General features: G+C 46.7%; 2 protein-coding genes across 4 annotated transcripts in view; one reads left to right on the top strand and one right to left on the bottom strand.

The window, feature by feature from the left end:
- The window catches only part of PDGFD (platelet derived growth factor D), a 221,024-nt gene that overhangs the window by 105,573 nt on the left and 88,397 nt on the right, over positions 1 to 27,054 (bottom strand). The window lies entirely within an intron of this gene.
- On the top strand, positions 919 to 2,368 carry DDI1 (DNA damage inducible 1 homolog 1). The gene has a single exon (XM_015073918.3). The coding sequence runs from the start codon at positions 1,061 to 1,063 to the stop codon at positions 2,258 to 2,260; it is 1,200 nt and encodes a 399-aa protein (XP_014929404.2). The 5' UTR covers positions 919 to 1,060; the 3' UTR covers positions 2,261 to 2,368.

The raw sequence follows: 27,054 nt of genomic DNA, 5'->3' as shown, positions 1-27,054 counted from the left end.
GACCCACAGTCTCCTGTCTGCACCAGCGAGAACCCTTTACCTGGCTCTCTCCCCACCTGTCCCCATGAAGCGTTAGAGACCTCTTCCTTAAGTCAATTAAATGAAATACACACACATACACACACACACACACACACCTGCTTCAAATCTTCCCTGCTTCCTTTCTCTTTTTCCTCTCTCTTTCCCACCCTTCCTTTTTTATATTTTTGGAGGGAGGACTCTTCCTTATTGATAATATTGCCATTCCTTGGACTCACATGTGACTCTATAAACCAGATTCAGTCATCTTCTTTCCAGCCTCGCATCCTGCCACTCGAAACCACGTACAAATTTCTCATATTACGCTGGATGGCTCACGTCCCTGGACAGAAAGCAGGCCGCGTCATGAATTCTGGCTTTTTTAATTCTTTTCGTCCGGAGTGACTCTCACCATTTTTCCCACGGAAAATGTGCATCCGTCAGGACCTGCCTGGTCTCCTCTGGAGCTCAACGTGTCTCAGCAGACGCCCTTGCCTCCAGTACTGCGATTTCCCCGTTCACCATCGAGCCCCCCCCCCCCCCCCAAGAGCGTGAGGTCATGGAGCTCAGGCACCGAGTCTGACCCCCACCCCACCCCGAGCTCAGGCACTGAGTCTGACCCCTGTCTTTTGCCCCAGGCACACAGGGAGATGCTGGCCGTGGAGGCGACCCGCACTCCCTGCCTGCAGAGTGACGAAGAGCACACAGACTATGGCTCTCAGAGGGCCCCGATGAAACCTTTCCTGCTATTCGAGAAGAGCTCATCATTCCCAGAGGACGGATGGGCAGGGCTGGAAGGGCTGGCCTGGGAACCACGCGGCGGGACCGGAGAGACCTGGCTTCTGGGGGAGCGGGCGTTCCAAGTTCCAAGCAGCACCACACAAACGGGGTCTGGAACGCACACGTGCCCTCGAGGTTCCGTGGGGCTGGTGAGCAGCTGGGCCTCCCCGACAAGCGAATGAACGAGAGCCGGGGCACCAGGGGAGGACACCGGTGAGCCCGCCACGCGGCCGATCCCCTGCGCCGACCCGGGGCCCATGCCATGCTGGTCACCGTGTACTGTGTGCGGAGGGACCTGTCAGAGGCGACCTTCTCCCTCCAGGTCAGCCCTGACTTCGAGCTGCACGACTTCCGCGTCCTGTGCGAGCTGGAGTCGGGGGTCCCCGCCAACGAGATCCAGATCATCCACATGGAGCAGGTCCTGGCCGACGACCACAGCTCGCTGGGCTCCTACGGCCTCCGCGATGGTGACGTGGTGGTGCTGCTGCAGAAGGAGAGCGCGGGATCCCGGACGCCCGGCCGCACGGCCAGCCTGCCCCATGTGGAGCTGGCCGGGCCGGCAGAGCCGGGCACATCGGGCGGCCGCCAGCAGCACCCCCCGCAGCACCTGCAGCGCCGGGTGCAGCCCCGCGGCCTCAGCTCCGGGGAGAAGAGGGTGTCCGCACAGAGCCTGGACAGCCCTGTGCTGATTCGGAGCATGCTGCTGTCCAGCCCCCACGACCTGTCGCTGCTGAAGGAGCGCAACCCCCGCCTGGCCGAGGCCCTGCTCGGTGGGAACCTCGAGACGTTTTCGCGCGTCCTGAGGGAGCAGCAGAGGGAGAGGGCCCTGCTGGAGCAGGAGAGGCTTCGTCTCTACTCCGCGGACCCGTTCGACTTGGAAGCTCAGGCCAGAATCGAAGAAGAGATCCGGCAGCAGAACATCGAGGAGAACATGAACATAGCGATGGAGGAGGCCCCAGAGAGTTTCGGGCAAGTGGCCATGCTCTACATCAACTGCAAAGTCAACGGGCACCCTCTGAAGGCCTTTGTGGACTCGGGGGCCCAGATGACCATCATGAGCCGGGCTTGTGCCGAGAGGTGCAATATCATCCGGCTGGTGGACCGGCGCTGGGCTGGCATCGCCAAGGGGGTGGGCACACAGAGGATCATGGGCCGGGTCCATCTGGCTCAGATTCAGATCGAAGGGGATTTCCTTCAGTGCTCGTTCTCTATCCTCGAGGACCAGCCCATGGACATGCTTCTCGGGCTGGACATGCTCAGGAGACATCAGTGTTCCATCGACTTGAAGAAAAACGTGCTGGTGATCGGCACCACGGGCACGCAGACTTCCTTCCTTCCCGAGGGGGAGTTACCCCTGTGTGCCAAGCTGGTGAGCGGTGCTGGGCAAGAAGAGTCTTCAGACAAGGAAGCAGTGGACACTATTAAGCGTTCGGTCAAGGATTTAGGACGGAAAAAGCACTGAAATGGGTTATAAATATGCCACGACCTTGAGGGAGCCTCAGGTCCCGAGAAATTCTAAAATATGAGCTCACTGGCCATGTAATCATTAAAAACATCAGTAACAACCAAACCTGGCTTCGGCACTACCTTCTGAGATCCATCACCGTGTAAGTCATGATTGCTTGATCTCGGCCCCTCATCCATTCCCTTATCCCAACGTCACTGAGCCTCAGCCCAGGAAGGCTCTGGAGGTTCCACGTGATTTCCAGAGAATCCATCAAAGAAAATCAATCTCCTCCTTTAGAGACACCGTCCTATCAGATCACGGGGTGGCTCGTCTAAACCACATGCTGTTTGCTCATTCCCTAGAAAGAGCCATCGCTACAGACCCCACAGAACATCTGTAACAAAACAATTTCCAATCAGCACTAACAAGTATTTACATTAAGAGAAATAGGTCTATTTTCACAAATGTTGTTTTCTTTGGGAAAAGTCTTAGAAATGGTGAGCCAGTTACACTCTGAAGTTGATTAATACTTACAAATGTCTGTTTTGGACAGTAGAAAGGCAGATTTCCTCATATTCTACATCTTCCCTTCCAGCGGACTCCCCTGGAATCATGCTCACTGCACTCTGCCCCTAAAGGCTGTTTTGCCACATTTGAGAAAATGGAATTTTCTCCTAGGAAGTCTAAAATAATGCCCCTTTCCCTTGCATTCAAAGAAACCCTGGTCATAAAATGAAGGCCAGCAAGTAGATTTTTTAAATTTAATTATATGGTGCAACTTGGAAGGCTACTGGTTGTGCTGTGGGGCCAGTGGGAGGTAGGAGCAGGCAGTGGGCCACATCCCTTAATACTCATTTCAACTAAATCATCTAACAAAAAAACCCCCCAAAACCCTCTGTTTTAGGGGTACCTGGGTGGCTCAGTCGTTTGAGCTTCTATTTTTGGTTCAGGTCACGATCTCATAGTTCATGAGTTTGAATCCCCACATCGGGCTTGCTGCTGTGCGCCTGTCAGCGCAGAGCCCATTTTGGATCCTCTGTGCCCCTCTCTCTGTCCTTTCCCCACTTACACTCTGCCAAAAATAAATATATATTAAAAAAAAAAAAAAGAACAGTAGATTCTAAGTCAAGAAATACATGTTCTGATTCTAGCTCAATGGTACTTAGGCATATCGGTTCACATCTGACACAACTCAGATTCCTCATCAATAAATCACTTTGGAGCAGAGAGCCATTGTCAGGTGCCCGGGCTTCATTATGATCTAGGGCATTCTTTACATTAAATTAAAATTTCCCAACAAAATCTAAAGCCACTGAAAGCATTTCCCAAAAGTTACAGGAAAACAAAACGCTCCCTGTCATCACCATATGCCTTTCTTGGTTGGCTGCTTGGTGACACCAACCATCTTATTTCTAAAGAGTCACCTCTTCCTTCCAGACACCTGTTCACCGCCTGTTTTCTTCTTAATAGATGTTCCCATGCTCAGATGCCTCGACCTTGTCTGCATTCGCGCCAACGGCAGCATCCACTGAACTGCTAAAAATGAGCAAGGGACAGACCTCTTCTCTACTTTTGCTCCTAAGTAGTCAGCAAACGTAACTAACAAAAGGAAGAAATTCAGAGTAAAGTCAGGGATAATCAATTAAATGCCTGTGATGAAAACTGACTGAATAAATACAATGAATCCTTCACTGATAAAAATATGCGTGTTCCAGGGCGCCTGGGGAGCTCAGTCAGTTGAGCGTCCAACTTTGGCTCAGGTCACGATCTCACGGTTTGTGAGTTCGAGCCCCGCGTCGGGTTTGCTGCTGCCAGTGAGGAGCCTGCTTGGCATCCTTTGTCCCCCTCTCCCTCGGCCCCTCCACCGCTCACACACATACTCTCTCTCTCACTCTCTCTCTCAAAAATAAACATTAAAAAAAAATACGCACATTGCTCAGCAGTTTCTACAGGGTTCTGTTTTCAGGTCCAAGTGTCCTGAGTGCATGTCATGTGGAAATGCTCGACATAAAAGTTTGGTATTTGGCCTATCAGTATGTCTCACCCATAAAAACCAACCTGAAAAACATCAGATCTTTAAACTAAAAGGCAGTTTGCATGATATCACATCCCAACATACCCACCTTGCCTTCTTGGAGGAACATCCCTTCCAAAGTAGCTACAGTGACTCAGGACCAGTCTCAAGAATAATTCTGTTTCTGATTTTGAACTGAACTCTACTATTCCATAACTTCCAATAAATAGGTCTTCAAGTTTCCTTCTTTCAAGAACATATGTAATTAATGTGATTTCTCTGGCATGAAATAATCCTTTGAATACATGAAACCAATGTCACTTAAGTTTTAACTTAGTTCTTTTAGCTGTTTCTCACAGCATAAGTTTGGACCCATGTAAAAATTTCTGTCATGTTCCTCTGGACATATTCTAGCTTCTAAAAATATTACTTGAGTACATGGGTTGATAAATTAAAAATACTTTTATTGAGCTAAAAAGCAATGATCTCCAAGAAAAATCAATAAGCAGAGTGGATGAATTAAGCAGTGTCCTTCCTGATTAATTTTTAACATCACTGTCTTTCAAATCAGATAGGATTTTAATAATTAGTTTCATGGATCGAAATCCTGACTCAGTCCTGTGTGCACTTGAATAGATCCTTGTCGATTAAATTTTAAATGGATTAGTTTTAGGAAAAGGTTACATCTTTTGCATGTCTATCAAGTAAATTAGATGCTATGCAATGTGCCTTCATGTATGACTGCCCTTAATCCTCAGAATAAATCCTCAAAATAGTCACCAACCGCATTTTACAGATGAGACATTCCAGGCTCAGAATAATGAAACATTCAGATATCCAAAGCTTAGTGTTCTTTAAACTCTTTCTTGACGACAATCTACATTTTTTTTAATGCTATGCAATGTGCCTTCATGTATGACTGCCCTTAATCCTCAGAATAAATCCTCAAAATAGTCACCAACCGCATTTTACAGATGAGACATTCCAGGCTCAGAATAATGAAACATTCAGATATCCAAAGCTTAGTGTTCTTTAAACTCTTTCTTGACGACAATCTACATTTTTTTTTAATGTTTATTTTTAAGAGAAAGATAGCGGGGGAGGGGCAGAGAGAGAAGGAGACACAGAATCCGAAGCAGGCTGCAGGCTGAGAGCTGTCAGCACAGACCCGAGGCAGGCTCGAACTCATGAACCGCAAGATCATGACCAAGTTGAAGTCAGACGCTTTGCCTCCCAGGTGCCCTGACAATCTACATTTTACATTGCGACTCAGTTTCACATCACACGCACACACACGTGCACACTCACACACGTAAGTCTATTTCTCCGAAACAAAAAAATTATTGAAATAATATGAAATGTTTTATCCTTTCCCAGGCTGTTACTTCGAAAAACTATATTTTATTACTTAAGAAAATACATTTAGACATGTCCCAGTAATTATCTCACCAAGGTATCCTGACCCACAATGTGAAAAAACTGACCTGCCGGCCTGCTGAGTTCAGGTCTTTCTGATTTCAACCTCCTTGATGCGACACATTTGAGTCCTAGCTACCAGTAAAAATTGTCACAAAATGTCACCAACTCTGATTCTTGCTACTGGACGTGAGTAAGCCTTGTAAGGAAGATGGAGAGTCTCATCTTGAATTTGCATATGACTGGTGACCTGGGCTTCCCCCCTGCTTAAAGGAATGCTTGCCAAATGCGGATAAATGACCCCGCTGCTCTGCAAACAAAACCAAAACAAAATCTATGGAAATTAAACACCACCGGCAGAAAGGACAACAGAGGAGCAGTGGACAGAAGAGAGTCAACAATTATTTACTGAACACCCACGAAATAAGCACTGAGCCACACTCTCACAAACGTGGACATGTGCGAGTTATTTCCAGACCTCAAGGGGAGCACAGCCTGGCAGAGCCAGGGGAAAGACTTGTGATCAAGTGAGGACAGAAAGGGTGGACGTGTAATGTGTTGGTGCAAATGAAGGAATGAATCTTATTACGGGGGGTGTTTTTAAAAGAAAAAACAAGCCACTGAGTGCACTCTCAATATGTCTAAAATGACCGACACTGACTCTGGACAACAAACATCCTCTCCTCCTACAGTTCAGGCTGCTAACATACAACTTCTACAGCGTCTGCTGTTGGGAATTATCGACTACGGGGAATGTACTACCTGCAAAACGAGGAACAAATCTTCATTTTCCTTCTTCCGGTCAGAAATCAGGATAAAGCACGCCACTTGAGGAAGCTGACCTAACCCTGTTTAAGATGACAAGCCATTTAAAGAAATCCATTAATCCCTTGGTTTCACCTAATGTCCATGTAAATGCCCGTTTTACCTAAAAGGAAATCACTATCGTCGATAAGCATGCATTTCGAGAAGGCAGTAATGCACTCTGCTGCAGTTAAACCAGAAGACTGATGACTGAGATTTGGAGAGCACGCAGCCTCAATTTTTTCCCTAAAGCACCAGGTCGTAAAATTTCTCTTGTTCCTAGGGGAAAACCCACTCCCCAAAAGAAAAAGAAACGGGTGTCTGCATGTATGAATTCCTCTTCACTGCAGGCATTAAATGTTGCCCTTTAAAAAAAAATGTTTATTTTTCAGAGAGAGAGAGAGAGAGAGAGAACGCATGTGAGGGGGAAGGGGTGGGGGGGGGGTGGACAGAGGATCCGAAACAGGCTCTGTGCTGTCAGTGCAGAGCCCAATGCAGGGCTTGAACTCCCAAACCCTGAGATCCTGACCTGAGCCAAAATCAGGAGTCAGAGGTTCAGCCCACTGAGCCACCCAGGTGCCCCTAAATGCTGCCTTTCTAGGAGAACAAGGCACTTCGTACAGGGGGTCACTGCTGACATCCAACATTCCATAAAGAAACATTTGAGGGAGTAGTTGGACAGTGATCTGGGACTCACGGCTGGGGAAGACGCTGTTAAAGCGCCAACACTCAGAGCGGTCCCTGGAGACTGACAAGAGCCTGGAAAACCGAAGAAGAGCAACAAAGGGAAAGAAAGGGTAAACAAGGACGAGGGGAGGGGGAAAAACCCTAAAGGGCTGTTGTGCTTTTATTTTTTTTTTTTTATTTGACGTTTATTTATTTTTGGGACAGAGAGAGACCGGGCATGAACGGGGGAGGGGCGGAGCGAGAGGGAGACGCAGAATCGGAAACGGGCTCCAGGCTCCGAGCCGTCCGCCCAGAGCCCGACGCGGGGCTCGCACTCCCGGACCGCGAGATCGTGACCTGGCTGAAGTCGGACGCGTCACCGACGGCGCCACCCAGGCGCCCCTAAATATGTTTTTTTAACATTTATTTATTTTTGACAGAGAGAGACAGAGTGCGAGCGGGGGAGGGGCAGAGAGAGGGAGACACAGAATCGGAAACAGGCTCCAGGCTCCGAGCTGTCAGCAGAGAGCCCGACGCGGGGCTCGAACTCACGGACTGTGAGATCATGACCTGAGCCGAAGTGGGTCGCCCAACCGACCGAGCCACCCAGGCGCCCCTCTGTTGTGCTTTTAAAACTACATCTCCCTGGGTTTAAGTGCTGTTTTATAAGGTGGGTGGGGACTGGGCCGAGATTAAGTATTGGCTGTTAGGTCCACACTACTTTATTCGTCACTGGCCAGGTATTTAAAGCGAAAACGTCTTCACTTTGGAGCCTGAGTCAAACTTGCTTTTGTGCCCCTGCTTGTTTGCAGGTCTGGCTCCACCTGTCAGAATCAGACTTTCTAAAGAGTCCGTATCAGAGGAGCGGGGTCTGCAGTCCCGCTGTGGCTTTTGGTACAGGGTCCGTGTGACGGGCTGTGGAGCTGGGCACACCTGCGGCGGCTTCCTCTCTTATTACCCCAAAGGACTCTTTTCTGATGGTGGCTCCCCTCCCCCTCCCCCTCCCTCTGTCCCTTCCCGCCCCTCCCCCACTTCTTTTTTTGAGGAAAGACTTTTATCAAGCCAGCTTTTCTATTTCTAATCAGTAAGGCTTATTTTAAGAACACCATTAGAGAAATCAGAAGGTAAACTCCTCCTGTGTGAACGTCCATACGAGGCCACACAGGCTGTGCTCCAGAGGAGAGCAAAATGTCTATTTTCTACTGGTAACTGATATATGGATGCTGTGACCAAATAAAGTAGACACTGAGGACCAACAAAGGCATTTTCCAGGTAATGTAATCACTCAATGCCATCAAATTCTTATGCTACAACATCCGTCACTATTCTAAAATCCTACTCTACTAGCCCTTTGTTGCAAGGACCTTGAGATGAAGAGGAAAATTCATTTAAATTTTTTTTAACGTTTATTTATTATTGAGAGACAGAGAGACACAGAGCGTGAGCAGGGGAGGGGTAGAGAGAGGGGGAGACATAGAATCCGAGGCAGGCTCCAGGCTCTGAGCTGTTGACACAGAGCCCGACGCGGGGCTTGAACTCACAAACTGTGAGATCATGACCTGAGCCTAAGTTGGTCGCTTAACCGACTGAGCCACCCAGGCGCCCCCATTTACAATTACATTAATTCGCATATTCTCCCTTCAAACCCATGTCAAGTCTAGAGATTCAGTGAGTCTGTCAGAAAGTATCAATGTCTTGCATGCATCAACATCACTAAAAATTCAATATATTTTTTCAAGTGTCCAGTCACTGTCCTGTGTCATGCAGAGACACAAGGAAATGTGATAGTCTGAGCCTTTAAAAGTTAGAAGTCAGACGAGCTGGAAAAAAATGCCAAGTCAATGATTCAAAAAAAAAAAATATTCCATTCGGTGCTGACTCGTGACATATAGAACATCAGTGCAGGGGATGGTCTCCCGCGCCCGATCTGAGCTGCTGACCGCAACATGGCAGAATCTCTGGGAGAAAATTTTATCGAGCAGCTACTGTGTGTCAGCCACTATCCCGGTGCTGGATGTGCAACAGTTTTTGGTGCTCAACCAGTACTTGGAGCTGCAGCCAGGCAAACAGGAGAATCTGTCCCCTCCTCAAAGATGAGTCATTCAGTGGTGAGGTGACCCAGCTAACCAAAGCAGTTCTCAGGGCGAACTTCAAGGTGAAGTCTGCGGTCTGCTCTCGCCTTGACCCGCGGTGGGTGGCGCCATGCCCAAATTCCTTCCTGGTGCGGGCTTAGTCTCCCAGCTCAGTTTGACAGCTGTCAACAGATACTGGGCTCACAGGACCACGAACAACAGCAATGCGGGCAGAAGAAGTTAACTCCTAGAGATGAGTCAGCGGAATGGAACACTGTCACATACTTAACCTCCAGGGAATGAGAAGTGGGCTTCTCCGGGCCAACCAGATGCCAATTCTACAAATGTTTGGGGACTGTGAAAACCTGGAATGGGCCCAAGTTACTAACGAAAATCTAGCAGGTGTTGGGATTTTCCGAAGCGACAATGATCTTGTTCGTAATGTTATCTTTGGTATTCGGTATTTTTTACAAGGCAAAGAGTACCTGCTTAATAGATATAGATTATATGAACGAATAAATGGACAAAGTCCCACATTTATTAATAAGCTGATGCAGAGAAAGTGTGACTTTTTATTTTTTAAATAAAATATTTAAGGTAGGTATGACTAAATTATATATAGTCAGATTACCTTTGTTTTTTTAAAAAAAAATTTTAACGTTTTATTATTTATTTTTGAGAGAGAGAGAAAGTACGAGCAGGGGAGGGGCAGAAAGTGAGGGAGACACAGAATCCGAAGCAGGCTCCAGGCTCTGAACTGTCAGCACGGAGCCCGACGTGGGGCGTAAACCCACGAACTGGGGGATCGTGACCTGAGCCGAAGTTGGAGCCTAACCGACTGAGCCACCCAGGCGCCTCTAGACAGATTACCCTTGTATAATTAGAATAAATACGTTCTGAGTTAACAACATGGTTGATATTCACATGTACAGATTTAAATGTAAGTGATCCAAGAAGTAAATCCTTAGGGTGCTTTTAATCTGGGTAAGTTGCCAACTGTTGCATTCCAAGGACAATCTACCTAGTTGGTTTCTGTGGCCGAATCCCACCTTTGTGAAAACCAACAGTCTAACCTCATGGCAACACCCTGCATTTCAGGGAAACCAGAACATCTGGTCACCCTACAAGGGTTGGAACCGGATTTTTAATGTAAAGCACGAGAAAGAGCATACTGTGGGCACCTCCAAACAGGATGCAGATTTAATGGGCCTGAATGATCGACCACCCATGTTACCAGCATATGTCCAAATATACCTTGAAAGGAGAATGTCCTAGTCTATTTGTGGAAGAGAACTAACCCTATTTAAACTGATTCATCAAATGCTTCTGTACTGGAAAATGAATCATTTAATTTTTTTTTAAATTTTTTTAACGTTTACTTAGTTTAGAGAGAGAGAGAGACAAAATGCAAGTGGGGGAGGGGCAGAGAGAGGGAGACACAGAATCCGAAGCAGGCTCCAGGCTCCGAGATGTCAGCACAGAGCCCAACATGGGGCTTGAACTCACGAGCTGTGAGATCATGACCTGAGCCAAAGTCGAATGCTTAACCTACTGAGCTACCCAGGCACCCCGAAAATGAATCCTTTTAAATATCATAAGAAAACCACATCTTAAGTACTAAAATACTTTAATGAAAGAACCCTAAATATTTTTTCAAGAAAACCCACAATACAACTGAAGGTGAAGAAGATGCTTTAATTGTCAGGACCCCTTAGAAGTGGTTTATGTTTACGCCACTATAAAAATGGAATCAATGGAAATGGATGTCAGAAAATAGGAGCAGAATAAATATTTCAAATAATTATGAACTTGGATTATCCTGAAGAAGCCCCGATAAGACAAAATTATACCATTTTTCACCCCGAGAGTAAGATTAGTGGTGGAATGAATTTAAGCCTCAAAATAAATCCCAGGTTGGGCATTTTCAGGGACTGTCTGAACAGAGGAGCAGAAACGACGAAAAGGAACACAAATAATGATGTTGCCTCCACATTTATTTTAAGTCACCACGTAACTGGCAGAAAGACAAGATGCACTGAACAGAAAGACAAGATGCACAGCGGGAAACCAGCAGATTTTGGACAAAAAGTTGTGCTTACGGACAGCAGATGGTGTCCAGAAGCAGCAGCCTGGCCCAGGATGTGATTGAGGGGTGGGAGAAACACGGGGGGACCCCTGATCCGGCAGAAAGTTGTAGAGAGTTGGGGGCTGGGCGGAAGGAGAGGGAGATACCACCGGCCGATCACACTGCCACGGAAGCAGAGGCGTGAGAAGGTTCCAAGGAAAAGAGGTCAGCCACTGAGGCTCAGTGTGCCAAACAACGCAAAGAAAAGCCAAATGGCAAAGCGGGACCTTTCCCTCTGTCACCGCAAGGACAACAGAGCGTATGACAGGAGTGGCTTTCACAGACCTGAGCGGTGTGGGGGGAGCAGATGACTTCCGTAGAGCACCAGCAACATGCGGACAAGGACCTTGTCTTATCCGAGAGGCCCATTCTTCACGCCCTGTTTAATCGCTCCCCTTCTGACCTACCTCCTCAAAAGTTTAGAGCGAAACGCTGTTGAGAAAAATGTTATATAAATATCCCAGAGCCAGGGCTGCAAGCTGTATTCTACCAGGAACAACTGCATGAAGCGAGAGCAACAGATGGGCAGTTGGGGTAAAACAGAAACAGAGATCTCTGTTCAAGCCCTGCCACCTGCTATCCCTTGGCGTCCGAAGCCCGGAATGACGGAAAACAATCTCGCTGATTGGAGATAAGCTGTAGGAGTTTACATATGGCAAGGTCTCCACTGTCAAAGCCTCATTATGTAATGACTCTTAAGTGCCTGGTCTCCAGTTCTCTTCATGGACACGAGGCACAACAACACGGCTTTGCTCCTTCTCTAGGTGTTCAGTAAGTTTCACGAGAAATGCAGAAACCTTTCCGGGCACCCAGCTCTTCATCATGATTCAAGCTCCACTGCTTTTGAAAAACTCATGCCGCAGAATTTCCAAAAGAACAGCGAGAATATACTGTTAATTGCTTGATTTTTACATATTTCGATGTAGAGCTACTCCTAGAAAGGCATGTGTGGAAGTTTCACATTTCCATGTGCACTGGAACTTTGCGTGGCTTTGTGAAGGTCTAAAAACCCTGGCAACCAACTCAATAGATGAGTTTAGGTCCTGGAGGAAGTTAAGAGAATAGGGCAGAGATACAGCATCCTTTAGCTGAAATGCCAAGGTCACGAGGTGAAGGTGACCGGTCAGGTTAAACACATAACGTCCACTAACAGGTGGCCAAAATGACTCTAGTCTGTAGCTCAGGTAAATCTGCTTGGTGAGTGACAGGGATTAAGAAGCACGGCCTTATTTCAGTCTCCCGAGATACACATGAATAATCTGGGCCACACTTTCGAGGACGACTATAGCTTCCTGGACCCCCGATGTGGAGGAGTCCCCGGTGAAAACCTGTGGGTACTGTATGGAGGGAAATAAAGAAATCACATTTGGCTCTAGAAGCCAAAGGAAACAGAAGTTTCCTGAAGAGCAGGGGGTCCCACAGCGCTGAGAGGTTAGGAAGAGGGCCGAGAATTCAAGGCGAGATTTGGCAAGATGGAGGTCGTCGGTGACTTGGGCAGGAGTGACGCTGTGGGTGTGGTGAAGAAAGAAAGGTTCCTCGGAGGAGGTCCAGGAGTCAGCTGGCGTGAAGGAGATGGGGAGAGCTAGATCCTGAGAGCTCCCTCCAGAAGGGGTTCTTCCAGGGAAGAGGGCCACACCATCGTGGATGAAAGGGCCACAGGACCAAGTGTTTTACCATGGAAGTTACTGGGTGTATTTACATGTTGATGAGCATAATCCAGGGTGGGGAGGAAAATGGAGAAACTACAGAACAAGGGGAACCCAGGACCCAGATCCTTGTGCCCGAGGGGCAGTGGAGCCCGAAGAACAGGAATTTCTGGCTTGGGACCACATCAGGCAGATCGGACAGCCTGAAGACAGCCACTTATGCCCTCTTGTCTTCTCCTAACCACCTCAGCAAGGCCACGAGCAAGCTGGAGATGAGGGCAGGGAGCTGGTGAAAGACCTAGGAGGGAGGGCACGGGTGAGAGACTCATTAGTCAGAGAGGTAGCTGAGTGTTGGAGCGACCCCGAAGGCCCACTGAAGATTCCGGGTCCAGGATCAGAAAGAAAACCAGCCGTGCTGATGGAAGGCGACACCAGACAGAGGCTGTGCCTACGGAAGGGACCCTAGACAGAGGCCGTGGACGTTCTGGTTCCTCCTGCACCCATTGTGCTGTGCTCTCTGGGCGCTCTGCCCCCAGGATAAAGGAGAAGGTGGTGGGCCCGTCCCACTGGGAGGCAGCCAGCCTTGCGTGCGGCCCCCTGGGTTGACTACAGCGTCTAGAACCCTAGGTCGGGGAGTACTCAGTGTCTGTTCGCCTGCGCCAGAGTCCTGAAGGCAAATGGCCACCCTCCAAGCGCCCCCAGTGCCCACCCTTGGGGGCACATGTAACCAGCAGTGCCCCCACGTCTGAGACTCTAACTGTAACCGTAGGTGTCGGCATCGGGGGAACCAGACACCCATTTAATTCACCACCACTGCTCTACACCCCCATCCCCCAGAGCAGTTTTTAGACAGAAAATGGGCCGCGCGCCAGGCCACACAAGCAGAAGCTGGGTTTGCCCTTGTTACTTCGTCAGGCCCGAGAGGTACTAACGAGTGGCCCAACAGGCTACAGATGAAAGCCAGGAACGGGGACAGCCGGCACAGGGTGGTCGGGAAGCGAAAACCCAGCTCTCCGTCATTACGGAAACCGCTGTCATGAGCTATCGTCATAATGAAACAGAAGTACAGGCCCAGGAGCAGCCAAAAAAAAAAAGTTTGGTATTCAGGTATCGCCAGGACAGCATTAAATAGCATCCCACCACCATAAAACGGGAAAAATTAATTTTAATTGTATTGACCACAAGGCCTCCAACATGAACTGAGAATTAGTTGACAAGGACAGGGCAATAATTAAAGGCAATATATCAGATGCCGCTCAAAGGATCAGCGGGGGGCTTCAGGCATCACGGTGAGTGACCTTTCTAGTTGACACGTTCATTAATGATGTGTAGGAGGGAAGCCAGCATGTGACCAGGCTTTCCAAAACGATTCCACGTTAGGAGCTATTCCAAAGGCGAGCTGCCAACATCACGGTAATAACTTAAGTAGAAGTGAATACAAAGGTTCTTGGGAAGACTGAAAATTCAAGACAGGCAATTATACAGTGAGATAACGGAGGTATATGAGGAAAGTCCCAGGTCACAATATTAAAGGGTGGCAGGATGAAGGGGAGCGGGCTGTACTACCCCCAAATCTGCCACTTTGACATACTGATTATTTTTAATTAAAGTTACTTAAGAAAGAGCCAGAGTAAGAAAAACACCCTGACCCTCCTTTGTCCCCGTGAAGCAGGAACTGAATCTCCCACGTGAAAGGGATCCTCCTTGTACAAAGAGGATAGACGGCATCCCCATCACCAGAGATATGGGATTCGGGGCTGAGAAGTCTGTATACGCAAACCTTGTTGCTTCTTTACGCATTTGCTAGCCCACGCCCAAACTTCTTGGACTTGTCAATTCTTCGCGAATTTACTGTTTCCTTGTCCAAAAGGTGTAACAGTTGCCTTCCTCGGTCACTTGTTCGCATCTCATGTTTTTATGGGCTTCCACATATGCCGAATTAAATTTGTTTTCCTCTTGTTAATTTGTCTTATGTCTAATTATTAGACCAGTCAAAGAACCTAGAAGGGGAAACGAGAAGAGCTTTCCTCCCCTACAATGGCGACTTCCGGGACAACCCATAGTTCTATTACTGACATTTATTGAATAAAAATGCCTGCCAGATATTATAAGCACTATTCTTGCACCTAGAGAGTGTAATCAAACATAGCACAAGTATACAAATAGTCATGGGCTTTTTTTTTGTTTGTTTATTAAAAAATCTTTTAAACATTTTTGTATAGGGGCGCCTGGGTGGCGCAGTCGGTTAAGCGTCCGACTTCAGCCAGGTCACGATCTCGCGGTCTGTGAGTTCGAGCCCCGCGTCGGGCTCTGGGCTGATGGCTCGGAGCCTGGAGCCTGTTTCCGATTCTGGGTCTCCCTCTCTCTCTGCCCCTCCCCCGTTCATGCTCTGTCTCTCTCTGTCCCAAAAATAAATAAACGTTGAAAAAAAAATTTAAAAAAAAATTTTTGTATAAATTTTAAACTGGACTTAAATCCCTGTAACATAAAATTAACTCTTTTAAAGCGACCAATCCAGTGGCAATCAATACAGTCACGCCGTGGTTACAACCACCACCTCCATCCAGTTCCGAGATATTATCGCCTCTCGAAAAGAAGACCCTGGGCACATTCGGCATTTGCTCTGCTCCCTGGCCCCCAGCCTCCTAGCCTCTGGCAACCACCAGTCTGTGTCTGTCTTCATGGATTTACGGGTTCTGTACGTTCCATCTAAACAGAACCATACGCTCTGTCACCATGCGGCCGGGCTTCATTCACTTAGCTGAGAAGCATGTATCAGTATTCACTCCTTGTGGCTGAAGCCAGCATGCTTGTGAATGAACCACGTTAATTTCCAAGCACCCCCTGGACCTACCTCCCAGTTCTGAGTGGCGACAACATGGCAGAACCCAGCAGAAATCCGCAAAACCTAGGATCTTCCGATTAATAACAACTCCTAAGGAAAGACCAGCCCACCAGAGTTTATTTTGTTAATTTTACTACAAGGGATCACTCAAGAAACTGACGATGCTTGCTATTGTTAGAAAACATTCCCTTGAGCGACACTGTGATCTTTACTAACGAGACAGGCTACATATTCACTAATGACTGATGAGCTGGAATCTTCAGAGCTCCTTAGCTAGGATGATCTGGAGCTAAGTGGATTGCAGTGGGAATTGAGGAGACTTTGGGTGGTTCTTTTTTTGCTACTTGTTTTCCATCCAACCTCCAGGGTTGACATGGACAGATGAAGTTGATTCTCTTTCTGGCAGGTTCCCAGAATTTTCAGGAACTGGCTTCTCAACTGGTAACCCACCCACATCAGGGACGGATGAACACCTGTTCTATGAAATGTCCTGAGGAGCCTGCAGAAAAAGTCAGAAAAGATCTTCCTTTTTCCTGTTTTCATCTACGTCTCCATTCTGTGGGATCTTTATTCCACGTCGGGCAGAGAATTTCTGTGTTCTTATTCACTGGCAGAAACACAGCGAAGTAATTTATGAGACAGAATATCGGTCTTAATTGTGATTTTCCAGGCTAGGATTTTAAGTCGTACTTTCTTCTATTATTTGGTTTATATGCTTATGATTCAATTGGCCAGATACCCCCTTGCTACGAAATCTGGAATGGTGAGCTTCTCTTAAAAATCTCAGTCCGCTGAACTGAAGTAGGAGAACAATTTCCTAATGATGCCTTTGAGGAAAAAATCGGTGCTTTTTCTACTGCAAGGTTTTCAGAAAGAATACTAAGGAGTGGAGATCCCATTTACAAAGTACAAATTTTCCTCTGAGGAGACGTTATTTTGTTCTCTCTTGCACTTCAGATGGTTGGGTAAAAACACTACGCAAAATCACTGAAATTTCACTTTTTGCTGTGTCTGTTTTTCTCACAAATGTGTATTTTAAAATTTGTGGTCATTTTATTTACTCACTTAATTTAAATGAGATGGCAATTCCTTCCTGCAGAAACTGATCGCTGCCCAAAGAGCTTTTAGACTGCAGTTAGCTTATTACAAAAATGCTCCAGATGGGTATACTGTTCCTATGAAAATGGGTTAAATAGCTGTAATCGCTATAAACTGAAGAGAAATTATTTATATCTTGTGACATAAGTGTAGTCATCTATAAAACTAAACTACATCCACATAAAAGTAACCTTTTTGTGTGCCACATCAGTTATTTGGTACATAGTTTGGAACAGAAGGTACAGAATGACAAGTGCATATAGTCAACAGAGCAGGATTTTATAAACGCTTGCATAATCCAGAGAGATCAAACGAGACGTGATGCTGAGACCCAACACAACACATGCTCAATGTAAAATTTGAGGAATCCATAAATGCAGATGAAACAATGGCCCCAAATTCCCAAGGCTTGTCCTCTGTCACACGACAGAGATCAGGGAGATTTGCACGTGCGGGAAGAGGCAAGACAGAGACAGTTATGAGGGAGGAAGATTCACGGACCAGAGAAGAAGAAGGGAGGCCGGCAGAAAAGGAGACAGGATGCTTCTTCGGAGCCCAGCCCACCAGGAGCCCACGATATCCACAGTGTAGACGCCACACCGGAGCCGGACGGGGGTCCCCAGGGGGCTCCACGTCACCTACCACAGCAGCAAACACCACCACGTGTGGATTACGTGTTTGCCTCATAACTGGATTTCTGCTGCTGGGAAAGGATTCCTGGAAAGGAGGAAGAAGGGGTCCTGTTTCTGGGAATGAGGCTCCCAGAAAATGGCACCTGTATGATTGCACAAGGCCCCCCACCGCACGGGGGTCGCACACCCGCTGCTGGCCTTCACCAGCGACACTGTGTTAGCGTCTTCATTCCACCGGATGGATGCTGGTCAAAGAGTGAGGAAATTATGTACTTTCCCCATTAAATAATCTAAACAAAATGGGGCAGCGCTAACAAGGAAGCGGGCAAACGTGATCGGCGGGCAATACAGACACGTACGGGAAGTGGGTAAGAAACGTGAACTAACGTCCAGCCTCATCAGACACAAAATGAACACGTGGGCAAGGAGGGATCCGGGGACACGCGCCTGGCCAAGTCTGTGGAGACAGCCCTTGGAGGAGAAACGGAGAGAAGGGGATCAAGGTGGTGACGAATCAACAGGAGAGGAGAAAGGTGCTGAGTGGGGAGGACGTTTTCCAAGGCTTTAGTTCCAGAGGAAGAGGGGGAGGGCGCTGGAGGGGCCAGGAGGGCAAAGGCACAAGTGCACGTGTTCGGTTTCCCTCGGGAGGTACCTGCGGGAGGTGACAGGTGAAAGCAGCCACCAGCAACAGTTAGAGACAGACAAGACAGACACGGCACCAGGCAAGAGTCCTGGTGGCGAGCAGAGGGCACGGAAGGGACAGGTGCAGGGATGTGTCTCGGGAAGGAGGACCGGACGGTTCCCCAGCCCCGGGCTCCCCCTCCCACTAAGAACAGCAGGAATCCCTTAGAAAACACTACGCAAAGAGCATCTGGCATACTTAACTTATTTCAATTTAACATGTTTAATACAAACACTACCTGCTCCTACCAAGGGCTGTGACGCAAATGTCATGTATGGTCAAAAGCAAATTCTGACAGGAGAAAGGATCCCTGCTCTGTCGTAACACAAAACAGCAATTCCTTTCAAAGAATTCACGATAAGGAGCTAACACATATATCACACGGTCACACAGAAGCCTGTATATTTATTTACACATACACGTTTAACACACACACAGAGTCTCACCAGCAGAGTGAGATTCAGCAGAGGTAGAAGGGAGATTTTAGAGCCAACTCAGACGTGGGTTTGAATCCTGGCCCTGCCCACTTCTAGCTCATTCTTATTCCCTGCTGTATGCTAGACATTCAGTGTAGTCTCTGGGTTAATAAACATTTGTAGAAGGAATAAATGAATAACATTTTTTGAGTTGTGACATTTGGATCCGTTTTCTATAAACAGAACTAATAATCCTTCGAACTCAAGTATGTTACAAGGAATAGAAATAACATATGAATGTGGTAATATGGTGTCTGGAAGTTAATTGGAACTATGCGGTAAATATCCATCTTCAAGGGTAAAAGTAAAAAAAAAAAAATAAGTACTATTTCAAAAATTAAGAGAAAGCTTAAATAAATCAAAAACTTTCTTTTTCTTAAAATCTGAAACTCGCCTTTAGCGTGATCAGTTTAAACTAGTTTTTACTTGGAGAAACCTTTCCAGAATTCTTACTGAAGGGACATACCAGGTATCGACGTGTTGTTTTCCCAGTTTGAGTTCTCTGCAGGTGCCAAGTGAGATGATCCAACGCGCTACAGAAATTACGAAGGAAGCACGAGCGGGACAGAACTGTTGCCATGGAAACGCTATTTCTTCACTTTGCTCTCTTCATTTGGATGTCTGTTTCCCTTCACATGAGAGTAAGGAAGCACACACACAAATAACACCGCTGAAAACGCTTTCTCCTCTCATTTAAACTTGCCTTTTCCTTTTTCCTTTTAAAAGAACATGCCTAATAAAATCAGCCAGCAGAAGCCGACTATTCACCCCGACCTCAAAGTTAAGAGATTAATCTACAATGTGCATATGTACTTGGTAAAAACCCTGTTACCCTAAAACTGATCACGAGTTCTACTCTACAAAATCTACCAAACACGAAAGGTTTCTAAAACGTAGAATAGAAAAGAGAGTCATCCGTACATATGTCAGATGACGTACAAATGTAAAACCATCATGCGTCTAAAGCGTATCTTTTCCGTATGGTTTACCTGTGTTGTACATGAGTGTACATTTAACACGAAGCAATGCCCTTATTTAGACACACCTTTGTCTGGACATTCGTACTGGGCTGAGGAGTGTCCAGGAATAGTTACGTTCAAGTCCTAACCCGGGGTACCTGTGAATGTAACTTTATTTGGAAAGACGGTCTTTGCAGATGTAATTAAGTTAAAGATCTTGGGATCAGGTCATGGATTTAGGGTGTCCTTGTAGGAGAAAGGAACAAAATATCTGGGACCAAGAGGAAGGCCGAGTGAGGACCAGGCAGACACTGAGTACTACGGCTACAAGCAGGGGACGCGGGGATCGTGGGGAGACACCAGAAGCTGGGAGACAGGAACGGAATCCTCTCCCAGCCTCTGAAAGGAACCGACATGGCCGACACTTTGACTTTGAACTACAGGCCTGGGCAACTGTGAAGGCACATATGTCTGCTGTTTGTGGTAATCTGTCACGGTCAACCTAGGACACTAACGTGGCATTCAACAGGAAAGGAAGGTGAGGGAAAGGGAACATTGCTGAGTGCTAAGTGCTCTGCATTTAATCACATTTAACCTCACAAACCTTGGGGGGGAATACCCCCTTTGACAGAGGAAGGAGTTCAGAATCAGAGAAGCGATGTTCTCGAGTATTATCAACACTCTCAGATTCTAAGAGAATACTAGTTCTGATTAATTACGGAGGAGAGTGAAAAATAATTCGGTCGAGGGGTGTTACAACTATTATGCGTTTTAGGAATTACATTCTTCTTCAATAGCATGACAGTTTTTCTGTAAACTCATCAAAAATTGCATTTTAAACAATATTTTCTGTCCATATTTATATTTTAATAAGTTTATAAATCAATGATCTCATACAAAAATCAACTGCATTTTTAATGTACTAGCATAAACATTTGGAAACTAAATTGTAAAATTCCCGACATCAAAAAATACAAAGTTCTTATGAATGAATCAAACAAAATATATGCAAGATTTGTATGCAGAAAACCAAAAAACACTGATAAGAAAAGTTAAAGAACACTGAGTTGGGAGGCTCAATATTGTGAAGTTGCCAATTCTTCATAGTTTCCCACATAGAAACAAAGCAACCCCAATCAAACTCAGCAGCATTTTTTTTGGCTAAAACAGACAATATGATTCTTTAATTTATACATAAAACACAGGGCCTAGAGCCGAGGATAGCTAAAATAATTTGGAAAAAAGAAAAACAAAAGCTGGAAATTCCATAATACCTGATTTCATGACCAAGCTACAGTAATCAAGATAATTTGGTATTAGCATGTAAGTAGTCATATACACGTATGGAACACAATACAGGGTCCAGAAATAACCCCATACATATCCAGTCAGTTGATTTTCAACCCATTCACATATGGTCAAAATACGAAAATGAAAAAATGAAAATTTGTCTTTCCAGCAAATGGTACTTGAGCCAAAAGGTATCCACACATTAAAACAAACAAACAAACAAACAAAAAAAACTCAAAATGGATCATAGACCCAAAGGTAAAGCCTATAAAACTTCTAGAAAACACAGGAGAAAATTTTCATGACAAAGATTAGGTAAAGATTTCTTAGATATACCACAAAAAGCATGAACCATAAAAGAAACAAAAAATGATAAACTGGACCTCATCAAAATTAAAAATTTCTCTGAAACGTATTTCAAAAGCAGAAAAGATAAATCTCAGACCGGGAGAAGTTATGTGCAAAATGTGTACCTGGTAAATATTATGTATTCTACATAAGATAAATGTTACATAGATACAACTTTTATGATTTAACGATGAGAAGAAAAATCCACTACGAGAGGGGCAAACGATGCAAAGAGGCCACTAACTACAGACAGGGGTGTGAGATCCTGTGAGCACACGAAAGCCATTTGGGGAAATGCAAATACAACCACAAAGGTAACATCAAGGCACATATGCTAGAACGGCTAAAACGACGCATCAGCCACTGGCCACACAGAGAGCTGGCATCACATCACAGAATCTCCATACAACGGGAAACCACTCAGCAAGAAAACGAACGAACTACGGACACACACAACGGCACCCACAGGTCTGCAAAGCAAGTGCTAAGTGAGGGAGTCCGGACACCCCGACGGCACTCGGCATCACTCCATCTATATGACAGGAACTGCAGAGGCGGAAGACATATCAGGGACTGCCGCACAGGGAGGTGGGAGAGGGGCAGACGCCCGAGGAGCTCCAGTTAACATCCTCATGTGACACACACGTTCTGTATCCTGATGGTGATCATGGCTATGCAACAGGTGACATCTGCCGAAAAGTGGCCTGTACGACTAGAAGGGGTGAATTTTACTGTGTGTAAGTTACAGTTCAATGAAACATCTGGCTAAGAAATACATTTTAATAGAGGCGCCTGGGTGGCTCCGTCGGCTAGGTATCCGACTTCGGCTCAGGTCATGATCTCGCGGTTCGTGAGTTCAAGCCCTGCATCCGGCTCTGTGCTGTCAGCTCGGAGCCCGGAGCCTGCTTCGGATTCTGTGTCTCCCTCTTTCTCCGCCCCTCCCCTGCTCACATCCTGTCTCTGTCTCTCTCAAAAACAAAATGGACATTAAAAGAAAATTTGAAAAAAGGAACATTTTAATGGCAAAATGGAGGGTCTGATGGTAGGGACATTCAGAACAGCCGTAAAATCCTATGTGTCCTTCTGAAGTTTTATTTATTTATTTATTTATTTATTTATTTATTTATTTATTTATTTTAACATTTATTTATTTTTGAGACAGAAAGAGAGCATGAACAGGGGAGGGTCAGAGAAAAAGGGAGACACAGAATCTGAAACAGGCTCCAGGCTCTGAGCGGTCAGCACAGAGCCCGAGGCGGGGCTCAAACCCACGGACGTGAGACCATGACCTGAGCCGCAGTCGGACGCTTAACCGACTGAGCCACCCAGGCGCCCCACTGAAGTTTTATTAACCTAGATGTGTCCTTCGAAAAGCCTGACACTCCCAAGCAAAGATAAATCCTAAACATCCCTAAACAAATATAATTTTTATATGTATCTTTTAGTAAAAAATAAACACCTTTTAAATGTAACTGTCAACACGCTGATACCCAGCACCCATGATTCTTACACATCCTTCATTGTCCACTGTTGTGACAAACTAAGCACAAAGTGCCTCTTTACAAGGGAAACACCGCTCCCCCAGCTGGACACAGCCCATAGAGTTTTTAGCTCTACACTGTTGCCGTATTGTTATTATTCGAAAAGCAGTTCATTCAAATCCAGTTCTCGAGCTGATGCAGCTTTTCCAATTCACATTGTAAAAATTCCCATTTTACAGCTAACGAGCTACAACTAACTCTTTACAACTGCTGGCACCTTCTTCCCAGGAAAGCCTGCTTCCGTGTCAGGTTCATCCACCAATTCTGCCCGTGCCCCAGGGCATCGAATTCAGTCCCCGGACGCTGCCCGTGTGACCTGTTTGTCTCTGCAGCTACCCCGAGAGCAGGGAGTTTAGTTTACGCATCCTTACGTGTCCAACTCTCAGCAAAGCGCGTAACACCTAGATGGTGCTGAACACAAGTATGTGGTGAAAATAAATCATTTTCAACAACGGCTGTCATTTCTCTGAATGGGCCTCAATGAACGGTAGGAAAGGCCAGGAGGGACTACAGAATGCAACGGTATCTGAAGGACAACAAACTGAATGTTTTTTTTTTCCTAATATTTATTTATTTTTGAGAGACACGGAGGGCCAGTGGCGGAGGGGAAGAGACAGAGGGAGACACAGAATCCGAAGCAGGCTCCAGGCTCCGAGCCGTCAGCACGGAGCCGGACGTGGGGCTCGAACTCATGAACCGTGAGATCATGACCTGAGCCGAAGTCGGGCACCCCACCGACTGAGCCACCCGACGCCCCATCAGCCTAAATCTTACTTGGGTTTCGCTCGCATGCCATTTGTCGATTTTTCGTTAAGGCCTCGGGTCACCCCCAATGACATACTAATGGGGGTTGCATCAGAAAGAGGCAGAGTTTGAGCGGCAAAGACTGCAGCAATCGCTAAGTTACAAATCACATTTTGACGGTGTCCTGACCTACGTGGCCTCCTCCGCCCTGAGCCAGAATTTATCGCCTCTTGTAGACCAGGAGAGCATGATCCTCTGGTCCAGAAGTCTGGAGAAGCACGGTCCTGTTTATCCTGGGTCTCGGGACCCACCCAGTAGTAGGAGCACCAAGTAGGTACGAGCACTCTCGTAAGGAAGGGCTGCAACACCGTGTCCAGGCTGCTGACTCCCACCTGCTGACCCGCTCCTGCCTCAGTACCACAAAGGTCCGCAGCCAGGGGACCTTCTGAGTGGCTCACGAGGGGAGAGTCCGGCTTCTTAGCAGAACACTAAATGCTGAATATTTGTGAGATGAGTCAACAAACCTGCTACATGCCAGGCATGTTTCAGGAGCCGCACTTCCCACACAGTATGTTCGGGTGTATATTTTTGATATGCTGTAAATTAAGATTTTCTGGTATTTTCTTGTTTCCAGTAGTTATGACCTGAAAATCAACCTTCTGGAGTTCAGTTGAGTCCAGACCTCTGCTCTCTTCGTACGATCCAGGCTTACACGGGGCGTCTATTTTCTGTTCACTTTCTGTGTCACGTTTCGTAGACCGACTCCTAATTGAGATACCACCTGGCATCATTGAAGCTATGGTTTTCTGAAGTGAGAGGGAAGGGGAGGCTTGTCTGTGACCCTGTGTTTGGACGCGGGGCCTGGGGGATGGCACCAGCTGGATCCCTCCTCCACCAGCATCCGGGTCCAGCTGGCTTTTCCACAGATGCTTCTCATCCCTGCTCTTCCTGGTCCCGGAAAAGGCAGACTCCTCCCTCTGTTCCTGCCTCCTCTGACATTCCAACTGGCTCCGTGCATCCTTCACCCCGACTCCATCACACAAAAAAGACTTTTCCGAATTCAAATAAAATACAAGAGAGTGCATAATCGATGTATCCACTTGCTATGAAAAGGCCCATTAGAGTTTTGAATTAAACGATGCATTTTGGTTGCATTGCAAAAATATCCAGGTGGCGGCTGGCTGCCTCAGAGTATCTTAGACTTAATTGCCTATATTAATTAAATATGCACATCCACCCAATGAAATCCTCAACGTACGGCACCGCGACCCAGCTGAGAAGTGACGCAGAGAGAGGATACCTCATGATGTTACCACAAACATCCCCTAAATGGTGCGATAACAGGGAAAAAAAAAAGTAAATTCAAACCTACTTCCTGGGCACAAAGGGGCATACTGGAAAATTCATATTAAGAGGAAAACACAAAAAAGTCTTCAATCAGATTAATTACCATTATCCACAACAGATACGCTAAAGAATTTGCTCATCAGATACGCAGCCTTCTCTAGAGGCACAGAGTATCGAGCAGTGCTATTAATTTTCTCTCCCACACATTCTTACAAAACTTTGTGAACATCCATCGTCCCGGAACCATAACAAAGACGAAACCCCTCTAATTTCAAACCTCCGTGTGGCTGCGTTATGTAAATGAGGAGCCTTCCTGGGGACCCAGCAAACTAGGGCAACTGCCCCAGGCTCCAAGCTTTGAAAAGGACGGACAACCAGACATGCCTCCAGCTACGCTGCTAAGTATTAGAGAACGAGGGTGGAGTGTGGCAGTCAGGCTGTTGGCCAACGAAGGTAGTTCTGTCCTAAAGCAAAAGATCTTGAGGCCTTTCTAGAAATATGAGCGCTCAGGACACAGACTCCCACATCGTTACCAACACTAAGTGAGACAGGACGCCTCTCAGCAGGTCTTTCAATGATGTGTCGCTAAGTCATGCTGTGTTAGAGGTGTGTGTGTGTGTGTGTATGTGTGTGTGTGCACGCGTGTGCGCAGGTGTGAGATGGAGTGGTGAGGGGGAGACAGAGATAGAGAAAGAGAGACAGACAGAAGTACACAAATAGATACAGATAGATGGCGCTAAACGTGCCCCCCACCTCCCAAATCCTGTTGTCTCAAAGGGCAGAGGAGAAGGAGAGGACCAACTAGGGAGGGAGAGGGATTTCGCTGGGCCAATGTGGGTCGTCTGCTCAGAACTTTATGGTAAGTGGTGGAGTCCGGACTGGGGACCCAGGCGGCGGGAGTTTAAAGCCTTCGCTTCGAAGCTATCCCCAAACATGCCATGACGTTGGGGTGTTCAACATGAAGTCAGTGAACGTAAGCACAAGTACACTGTCAACACGCACAAAACATCCCTCCTGGCGGAGTCTGCTACAGGCACGAAGACGGAGCAAGGCTGACTTCACAACACGTCCTTCCCCACCGACCTCAAGCACCTCACATATGCTACTGGGAACTGACCGTGTTGAGCTGGATTTATTCAAATCACCATGTAATAAGCACCTTGACTGGGGGTCAAGTAAGTGTAAGTGCTGATGGGCGTGTGCTGCACAAATTCAACCTCCAAGCATTCTGTACGGATGCCGAAGTCCCCTCAAAAGCACATGGGACAAACCCCGTCCTGCAGGGCGGCTGGATGAGCTCCTCGTGGTCCCCCAGGAGGGGCACGCCATCAAAACTCAGCACAATCACTTTCCACGAAAGTATTTTGGACTTTATGGAGTTGAGAATATTGTATCTATAAAATAAAAGAGGCAAAAACAAAACAAAACAAAACCACCAGGTAAAACAGAAGTGAAACGGAGGCAGGAAAGCAAAGAAGACACAGGACAGCAGTCTGCAGCAGCCATGTTCCGGTATCCCACACTTCCACGTTTAGTCCCGTAAATGTTGCCTCTCTGTCCATTGCACGTTCTGATTTTCACTTCCGTGAGGCAATCAGGGGCGCCTGGGTGGCTCAGTCGGTTAAGCGTCCAACTTCAGTTCAGGTCATGATCTCGCGGTCCAGGAGTTCGAGCCCCGCATCGGGCTCTGTGCTGACAGCTCTGAGCCTGGAGCCTGCTTCGGATTCTGTGCCTTCCTCTTTCTCTCTTCCCCTCCCCCACTCATGCTCGCTCGCTCTCTCTCTCTCTCAAAAATAAATAAACATTAAAAGAATTTTTAAAACAGAAGCAAATATACCTTAAGCTAAAGGAGATATGTCTACATGTAGACATTCTGGGGGAGTGTCATAGATTTTTTTTTTTTTTTGAGGCAAGATCAAAAAAGGCTTAGTGTGTTCTCAATTACGCTCTGAAAATATGTCTTTTCAAAGAGTAGACCCCTGCTAAAGGCTTCTTGGTGGCTTGAATAATTATTCTCCCAATATTAAAATCGCCAGTTGAAAGGGGTACTAAGCGATTTTTCTTGTTTCACTCATATTAAAGAGTAAAGGTACTTCAAAATGTT

The sequence above is a fragment of the Acinonyx jubatus genome, chromosome D1 (assembly GCF_027475565.1).
Source record: "Acinonyx jubatus isolate Ajub_Pintada_27869175 chromosome D1, VMU_Ajub_asm_v1.0, whole genome shotgun sequence".
Classification (NCBI taxonomy): Eukaryota; Metazoa; Chordata; class Mammalia; order Carnivora; family Felidae; genus Acinonyx; species Acinonyx jubatus.
The sequence above is the reverse complement of the archived record's forward strand: the minus strand, read 5'-3'. Positions and strand labels throughout refer to the sequence as shown.

Bases quoted from the DNA above. Each gene is read 5' to 3' on its own strand.
- DDI1 (XM_015073918.3), top strand. From the start codon at position 1,061: ATGCTGGTCACCGTGTACTGTGTGCGGAGGGACCTGTCAGAGGCGACC.